This window comes from Eschrichtius robustus, chromosome 1, assembly GCF_028021215.1.
Source record: "Eschrichtius robustus isolate mEscRob2 chromosome 1, mEscRob2.pri, whole genome shotgun sequence".
In the NCBI taxonomy this organism is placed as follows: domain Eukaryota; kingdom Metazoa; phylum Chordata; class Mammalia; order Artiodactyla; family Eschrichtiidae; genus Eschrichtius; species Eschrichtius robustus.
In genome coordinates this window covers 75,394,095-75,403,934 of record NC_090824.1, presented here as the reverse complement: position 1 = coordinate 75,403,934, position 9,840 = coordinate 75,394,095, and the positions used below count along the sequence as shown (strand labels likewise).

Sequence of the window (9,840 nt, the reverse complement as noted above, 5' to 3'; positions counted from 1 at the left end):
ACTATTATACGTATTTCAGGATTGGTTTAGGATTAAGGGAGGTAGCATATTGTTGAGTTCCTTAAAAGCAAAGCCTAAATTGGGGTTTCCTGTATCCATAATTTTTTGAGAAAAGCAAGTTAAGATGGAAGGGAAAAGGCTAGGCATGGATGTGGCTCAGCTGGACTCTTGATCCAGCCCGACCTCATGGGGATCTCTGGAGCATGAAAATCATGAAAAGCACCACAGAACTGATCCCTCCCACCGTGAATCAAGGGGGCCAGATAGCTGACCTCTGTATCCCAGAACAAAGCAGTCATTTGAGCAGGGGTATACCCTACTGGAGAATGGTGACCTTTATTGGCATAGATCAGTTTTCTGGGGAAGAGGGCAAGTGTGAGCCAAGTGTAGCCAACACTTGCAACAGCTGGGGACCGGGTACACAGGCCTGGAAAAGGGCATCTAGGCTGGGCACCAGCAATGTCTACAACTAACATGGAGCTCTCTTATCACATGGTTTGCCTTCAGGTAGACTTTATAATTATTGTATTTAAAATGTTAATTTCTTTCTACATTTAATGAGGTTTAAAACGCTGGTCTTACAAATCTGGAAGAATTGAAATAATGTAGGGTAAACCACTTAAGAGAAAAAAAAATCTAAATAAATAAGAAAATTATTATTCAAAGCCAAGACTCAAGATTTTTTGAGAGTAGTGACCAAGACACCAGCATATTATTCTCTTAGTTCCATTGGTCATTCTCGAAATACTACTTTCCCATACTAGACCACAGAGGATGACATTCCGCCATAACTTTGGATCGAGGTATAAGGGACTCTGATGATTCACAGTTGAAGACTCTGGGCTTCCAGGAATGGAAAGAGATACCATATCTATACTTATAAATGACTAGTGTTACTTTGTTCTTGGTTTATATTTAAGAATGAAGGGCTGGGCAGAAGGATGGACTCCATATTTCATTGTGTCCATGTTCTCCACAAGGTTTCTTCCTGAATGGGATGCTTGACCGGTAGTCAGGGCATTTGGACTTACCATGTTACTTGGCAGGCTTCTTGTTAGGATGAATGAGAAGAGAACTGGTTATTAACTTGTTCCTTCCCCTCCCCCTGCACCTAATATCAGTTTGAAGGTGGTTTAACTCTTTCAGCTACTCAGAGGAAAAGTTAACATTCCAGGTGTTTTACTACAACTTTAGTGAACATCAAATGTCCTCGTACAGGCTGGCCTAGTATGCTTCTCACGTATAATCACAGTAGCAGGATGGAAGGTACAGAGGGAGACTAGTATAGATATTCCACATATTGACCTTCAATTTGTCCCCATGTTCTGTCCCTCCTGCCCTACATCATACCTATTCTCTTTCTCAGTCCAGAATCTCTACAGGTTCCTGAGGAGTAAGTTTCCTTCACTTGTATTTCCAATAAAATCTTCTCTTAGTTCATTCTAGGCTGTGTTTCCTCCCTCTCTGTCTTACCATCAGTATGCTCACATCTACTTTCTATCTTATGGGAACTGTTGATATTTTTCATCTTTTTATTATTTTCACATTATGGATTTAGCATTATCCTGTTTATACTTGTAAATTTTATCTCAGTGGGAAGTTTTTTTTTTTTATTTTTGGCTGCATTGGGTCTTCATTTCTGTGCAAGGGCTTTCTCCAGTTGTGGCGAGCGGGGGCCACTCTTCATCGCGGTGCGTGGGCCTCTCACTGTCGCGGCCTCTCCCGTTGCGGAGCACAGGCTTCAGAAGCGCAGGCTCAGTAGTTGTGGCTCACGGGCCTAGGCGCTCCGTGGCATGTGGGATCTTCCCGGACCGGGGCACGAACCCGTTTCCCTTGCATTGGCAGGCGGATTCCTAACCACTGCGCCACCAGGGAACCCGTCAGTGGGAACTTTGATAAGAAGGGAGGCGAGTACATATGCTTGATTAGATATTTTGAATCATTTAAAGTTTCAAACTGACCATATGATTTGGTCTTACATGTGAAAGAAAATCTATCGACAGGGTCAAGAAGTGAATAGAAGCACGAGGGAGAACTGATTTCAAGCTGGTTCAAGTCAATGGAGTATTCAGAAAGGAGGAAGTTGTTCTGACCTTGTGAAAAGGACCCCAGCTGGCCAGATTCTCATTTCACCGGAGAATTCTCTTCTTAATTATTTCAATTTGAGGTTTCAGTGGTCTCTGTGCTAAAATAAGTTAGGTAGGGAAGTCTTTTCCCTTCAGAGTTTAACCTTACTATTAGACCACAGAGCGAATGTCCCTTGACTGACAGATCTTGTCTCCTCCCTGCATGGGATGCTGCTTGCTTCGCTACCTTGAGTGTCACTGTCAATCTACTCTCTTCAATTATTTGAAAGGACCCTAACGTCCTTCTTGTTTGCTTTCTTTATCGTATAGACATTATGCACAGAACAATAACAACACCTTGCTTCTTGTATCATTTAATGTAAATTGTACGAAGAATCCACACAAGCTTTATGCAGCAGCGTTCGGATATAAGATGATTATCCTGAGCTACAGTGTCAATAACTCGATTCATACACAACAGCTCATTTCGCAGGGTTTTGCAGTGACAGGAGAGAAAAGAATCTTCTAGGTTTTCCTTGAGGAGGAACCTTTTTAGTTATTCAATTTTTCTAACTTGTACATGGTAGATGCTCAAGGATTGTATCTAAGTAGAAAGGAAAGAGAAAAATCTAGGAGATAAACAGCAGGTGTAGGTCTCTCTCCGCATTACCTCTTCAGAGATCAGGAGGCTGTGTGAGTGTGTGCCCTGGGGCATGGATCTACTTTCTGGTTAGCTGAGGAGCCTCTCAGTTTTCTGTGACAGCAGACATGTGAATATGCACTCAGATAAACAAATTGTTTGGCCTGGTACTGTCTGAGGGCTCTCAGACTCCAACCTGAGTCCTCATGAGCCTGGTGAATGGAAAAATGGAGAAGTCCTTGGGAGTTTCATGCTTGGTTCTCTTTTGGTAGCTGTGCTGAGTTGGCGGGCTTTGAAGATATGAATAAAAAGAGCGGATCCTACTAATCTGTATAAATCTGAAAGTTATAGAAGGGTGGTTAGAGTTACCAGGCTCACCTGGGTGGCTTGCGGAAAGGAAATTCTTTCAAAAAAGAATCAGCCATGAATAAAGCTCCTCTGTCTGTGGTTCTGTCTTTCAACAGGCGTGAGCAACCCATATACATTGGACCAGCGTCCTTCATTCCTGTGTATCCAGGGGAGAACACATGCTGTTCCTAGTTGTACTTCTCAAAAGAAAAGAGTTTTCAACTTCCATTGGTTCAGGCAGAACCCTGGGAAAGGACTTGTATCTTTGACTTTAATTCAGTCAAGCCAGAAAGAGCAGGCAGACTAGAATTTTAAAGAACTGCTTGGAAAAGAGAAGTTTTACAGTGTTTTGCATCTCTCAGCCTCCCACCCTGGAGCTTTAGCCACCTACTTTTGTGCTTTGCGGCAGTGCTCTCCTAGCACCTGCAGCCTCTCCCACAGCTGGCAGCTGGGCCTCTTGACGGGGTTCTAGCCTTAAGGGTGGGGTGAAGGTGTTTTCTTTATCTACAGAGGGAATTTTCTTAAAATCTCTGTCTCCACGCAGAAATTAAGGATAATATACCACTCCTTTACGTAATGAATACGAATTTATATTGAATTAAATTTCCTTCTGTTACTATTGAATGTTCGTTGCTCAGTGCAGACTGTGCTCATCTTGGGCCTGTTAGCCCAGATGCCTTCCACTGTCTAGCCTTCAGGTCAGAGGGCAGAGCCCTGTGTGCTCAGGCTCCCAGTCCAGGAAGCAAGTTTTCACCATGTTGTAACCTCACCAGTAGTGTCTTGCTCATTTGTTCACGGTCTTCATGATATTTGTTATATCTGTGTACCATGTATACCATTATTTACTAATTTAATATTAAGTTGGTTTTTATATTAAATAGACTTTAAAAATGACTACGCCAAAAAGTTATCCTTGTTTTAATGCATACTGTGTGTGAAACCATATATTTGATGTCTATTACAAATTAAAATAACACCACATAGGTCACAATTAAAATTTTCATCTATGTACTGCCTACCATGACCTCCTGCATCAATCACACTTTAAGAATTACTGACTCAAAATGGGTACAGACTTTTGGTTATAAGATGAATAAGGTCTGAGGATCTGATGTATAACATGGTGACTATAGTTGATAACATGGTATTGTTTAATTGAAATTTGCTAAGAGAGTAGCGCTTAAATGTTCTCACCTAAAATAAAAACAAAAGAGATAAATCTGTGAGGTATGATGTATTAGTTAATTCAAAAGGGGGACCTCTGTCAAGTGTTTCTGTATATCTAATCATCAAGTTGTAGACTTTAAATATCTTACCATTTTATTCATCAGTTATACCTCAATAAAGCTGGATAGATAGATAGATAGATAGATAGATAGATCAGCATCAGAAAGAATGATGATGGCAGGGATTAAAATATCAAAGATGTTAAAGTACATGAATTATTATTATTATTATTATTATTACTAATACTAATAGTAAATAAACTAGTTGACCACTACTGGAGGTTGCCAGGATCCTGTACCATAACTCTGATGATTAATAAAGACATCCCATTGCAAAAAAAAAAAGAATTACTGACTCAGCCCCTGGCCTTCATTTTATAGGCTAAAAGAATTTGGATGAGCAGGATTTGAATGGCCTACTTAAAGCATGACTTAGAGCAAAAAGGAAGCTGGGAATAGAACCCAGACACTCTGACCTCTCGTCAATTGCTTCTTCCAATAAAGATGCAAAATAGAATACAGAGTTGGAAGGAAAGAGTCTTGTATTTTAAATTTAAGTTAAATTAAAATTTTATTACTTAATTATACATATTAATTTTAAATAAAGTAGAAGATATAAACAAGCTTAAATATAGAACGTTCCCATAACTTCATGACCTAAAAATTATAACTATTACTAGTGTTCAAATTTTTTAGCTCACATATTATACAGGTAAATTTTCCATGAAAGGGGATTATAAAGTACTTATAATGTATTTATTAACATATTTGTTTTTCTCAACATGTATTGTAGATGTTGTCATAACAGGAAACATATTTTAAGAGCATAATTTTAACTGATTGCCTAGTTTCCATTATTTAGATGTACTTCTAGAAATGAATCCCTTTTTAGTATTTTTTTCAATTATCCAGTATTATAGACAATATTCTTATGAACATCATTAAAGCTGTAGTTTCAATGGAAGTGAAATTGCTTGGTTAAGGGAAAACCATGACACTGAATGTCTGGTTTCCATGAAGAAAATTTTCACCAAGCCATGGCTTCAACAGCAACATATGAGGCTGCTGATGTTCCAGTACTATACCAAGTATGGATATGATTATTATAAATTAGTTTCCATTTTACTAAGTGAAAATTTTCACAGTGTTTTAATTTTCTTTTATTTTACCCTGTAAGATTTTTGTCATTACACATTTTGTCATTAAAAAAATAAATAAAATAAGATTAGAAAACACAGAACAAGAACTCATATCCTTTCATAAAATAAGATAATATTAAACAAAGTTTGAACAACACTGTTCTGATCCAGGTTACCTTTTAGGTGGTCTCTTTTCTCTCCAGGCAATGTGTTACCCACAGTTTTGATATTCAACATGAGGACCAGCAATATTAGAACTTGTGCAGAATCCCAGGCTCTATTCCAGACTCACTGAGCTTGAATCTTCATTTTCACAAATCCCCAGGTGTTTCAATCACTTTGAAGTTTGAGAAGCACTAATCTAACTGGTAGCAAGAGTGATTTTTTTAAGTGTAAATCAAAGGTTGTTGCTACTTGCCTAAATGCTGCAGTGGATTTCTAATGCCCCTAGAGTAAAATGGAAACTCTTGGCTGTGATATACAAGGTCCTGCATCATTTGAATCTCACCTGACCCTTCAGTCTCAGCTCTCAACTCTCTTTCCCTGACTCTGTGCAGCCACAACACTGATCTCCTTTCAATTTCCTAAACTTGTTGTGTCCTGTCCCACACTGGGTCTTATTCTTTCATGCATCCGCAATTTTCTTCCCCCTAATCTTGGTGAGCCTGACTCATTTTATCCTTCAGGTCTCAGCTCTGATATCACTACTGTAGAGAAACGCATCTGACTTCTGCTGATCTTCCTGACTAATGCAGCCATCCGTAAACCTCTTCTTAATTCTATCACAACACCCTGGTCATTTCCTTTATGGTAGTAACCATAATGTGCACTTATATTGTTGACACTTACATGTCAATGTGTTTATTGCTTATAACTCCAATTAGAGTAGAAGTTCTATGAGGTCAGTGATGTTGTTTGTTTTGCTCATGGCTTTACCTTTACTGCCTAGAATAGTGACTGGCCCATAGTAGTCAGTTGAGAAATATCTACTGAATAAATGTTGCTTGGCCCTTCTCTGTGTTTTTCCCTTTTTCCTTCTTGTCATTCCCACCCTTGTAACTCTCTACTCTGTGTATGTTCTCCTTGCTTGGTATGTGGTGCAATTCAGTTTTCTCTGGCCCTTACCTGCAGACTCAGATTCTGGCCTTCTCTGGCTCAGTGGGCTCTGTTAAATAATTAGATCCACTCAGGGTCTTAGCCTGTCCTCAATCAACTGACCTCACTTTGTCAGGTGTAATTTCAGTGGGCTGGGTCAACTTGAAGGCTAGTAACCCCACAGTGGAATATCTAAGAGAAAAAATAAGACATGTCCAAAAGACTTTGGAAAATCGAAAAGGAACTTCAAGTCAAATAATTTTGAGCACATATCAAAGTTTGATTTCAAATTACTGTGAAAGAAAGTCTCCTTAGGGAACATATTTAAATAATTAACCTTAGTAGAAACGTTTTATAGGAGACTAGATTTCTTTAAAATAAATTTTATTTATTTATTTATTTATTTATGGCTGTGTTGGGTCTTCACTGCTGCGCGCAGGCTTTCTCTAGTTGCGGCGAGCGGGGGCTACTCTTCATTGCTGTGTGTGGGCTTCTCACTGCAGTTTCTTCTCTTGTTACAGAGCATGGGCTCTAGGCGCGTGAGCTTTGGTAGTTGCAACAGGTGGGCTAAAAAGTTGTGGCTCACAGGCTCTAGAGCGCAGGCTCAGTAGCTGTGGTTCGTGGGCTTAGTTGCTCCGTGGCGTGTGGGATCTTCCTGGAACAGGGCTTGAATCTGTGTCCCCTGCATTGGCAGGCGGATTCTTAATAGCTGCGCCACCAGGGAAGTCCCTGATCCAGTTTTGAATTCATTGTTAAGCTTAATTAGCATCATCATTACTTCACTTTGGTTAAGCTATATGAGCAGTGTCATTTGTGAGGCATAATTCAGGATGCTTAGACATTAGAAACATATATGTTTGTACCTTGTACTGAAACAAGGTTGTGCTTATTTATAGGTTTGGACACATACAGGGATGGGAATCCATGTTGAACAGCTTCCATTGATTTTGTGAAGCACAGCAGAATAGTCCAGGACAAGCCGTATTCATATGAGTTTTTCTGTTTTCACAGACCATATGGTTGTTCTGATAGGCTGCAGTGCTGGGTCTAGCATACAAAGATGGCATTAATCCCCCTCCCTGCCACAAACACAAACTTTCCAGGGTCTAAGTTTCTCCTTTCCTTTGTATCAGGGCTGTTGCTCTTTTCTACCACCACAAAACTGGTGTGACCATTCTAGCCACTAGAACTTTGTCATTTTTTCTAGTCATTTCCTAATCACACTCAAAACTTTTGTATAGGAGGATAAAGAACAAGAAGGACAAGGGCATTTTCATGCCATTTACAGAGACCAATTATATTCACCACCTTGGGCCTGCTGGGCCACTGCAACGAATTCTTAGAGCGGTGTACTCACATAAATGGTGGTTATCTTCATGATCTAGGACCACATTTATCCAATGATCAATCATGATCATGCATAGTCATTTATCCATGATCTAGGACCAGCCATTTATTCTAGATGGCTGTACAAGAATGAAATTTTAACGCAATTTTGACTGGGCTACTACCAGTAAGGTGTATTAACCAAGCTGGTCAGTTGATATAACTGCTTTTGCTCACACAAGCATTGCCATTTGATGTAAAACACATACACATCCACGTCAAGCTCTCCCCACACACATTGACTTGGACTATATGCTTCTCAAATTTTTAATTTAACGAAAGTGGCAGATTTTTACTTCCATCAGTTCACAAAAAAAGGGTCTATGTTTTGAATATTTCTTTGATCACTGTCTTGAGTCCACAAGATGGCAGTGTCTTCTCAGAGACTCTGAGGAGAGCTCTCATGTATTCCTCCGTGTGTGTGTGTGTGTGTGTGTGTGTGTGTGTGAGAGAGAGAGAGAGAGAGAGAGAAAGAGAGAGAGAGAGGTATATGAGAGGAGGAGCTCGGTGGTGTAACAGGGGTGGTGAAAAGAATTTCTTTTTTTCACTTGTAGAACAGATTCCTTTTATGATTTCTAAGGCAGAAGAGTTAGAAATGTCTGAGTTCGACTCATTTTTTTTTAGGGTTTAAAATTTGAATCCTCAGTGAACCAGGGGAGGAAAGAATGATGAAATCCTCAAGAGTTTTACTGGTGATCCTGTGGCTTCAGTTAACGTGTGAGTTTGGGGAATTTCTATGGGAACAAAAAGTAAAGTATTTGGAGTCATTCTCTATTGTAGGCCCATGGATAGAAACATGAATGTTATTTCCCTTAAATAAGGGAAGGTAGAGGTGGGAGGCCTGTGAAAAGATAACTTACATTCTGCAGAGGAAGCATCCATTACCCAGCCAATCTTCTTCGACTGACCATTCGTTGTCTCTTTGCACAGGGATGAGGAGCCAACAGAAGGGAGTGGAGCAGAGTCCTGCATCTCTGCATATTCCAGAGGGAGCCATCGCCTCTCTCAACTGCACTTATACTGACAGCGCTTCTCAGTACTTCATGTGGTACAGACAGTACCCCAGCAAAGGCCCTGAGTTGCTCCTGGACGGATACATGAATAATGACAAAGAGGAAGGAAGATATACAGCCCAGGTCAATAAAGCCAAGCAGTACGTCTCCCTGCTCATCAGAGACTCCCAGCCCAGCGACTCAGCCACCTACCTCTGTGCAGTGAGCACACAGTGCTCCCCAGGCACCTGCAGTCGGTACCCAAACCTGATGGGGCCCCAGCACTGCCTGATCGAGAGCTTAGGCTGCAGGGCACAGCAATTCTGTTTGCTTTCTAGATGAAAATGAGAATTAAGAGTTAACGGAGGGAAATACTTTTATGATTCTGGAAATAATTGACCCTGAAGGGAAATTAAAGACACAATTTGGTCTGAATGACTGAAATATTTTCCAGTCTTCTGGTTGTACTCCTGTTTTATACCACAAATTTACTCAATGGGATTGGTATTACGATGCTCTTATATATGACAACAGTATTTTAATTTGATAACTGAGATATCCCCTCACTGTCCCTGGTCCCCCTTGTTCTTTCCCTATGTAGTTATTCAAGGTGTTTGATATTCATTACTCTAAACAAATATGGAAAAACAGAAATGCAAAAGAAAGGAGTCTTAAGCAACTACTTTATAAAAGTTGTAAGTCATGAGTTATTTTTGTTACAGATCCCCCACCCCATCTCCACCCTCAACTGCTACCCCACTGGTGGATAAGATAAGGATACATTTGATGAGTGGATAGAAGGACTAGAGTCAGAAAGTGAGAACTGGTTGAAACAAAAAGCCTAGACAGTTGCAGGGGCTCAGATCAGAGAAGGCTTATGTTACCATTTTTGAGTAAGGCTGAGTAAAACTCAAAGTTCCTGGCTTGATGCCTGTGGGAGAGTGTATT

General features: G+C 40.2%; 1 gene segment (V, D, J or C); it reads left to right on the top strand.

The window, feature by feature from the left end:
• The first annotated feature begins 8,832 nt into the window (after positions 1-8,832).
• LOC137760539 (T cell receptor alpha variable 12-2-like) lies at positions 8,833-9,234 on the top strand. The segment is given in 1 exon segment: positions 8,833-9,234. A coding segment is annotated over 1 exon segment (402 nt).
• The last annotated feature ends 606 nt before the right edge of the window (positions 9,235-9,840 follow it).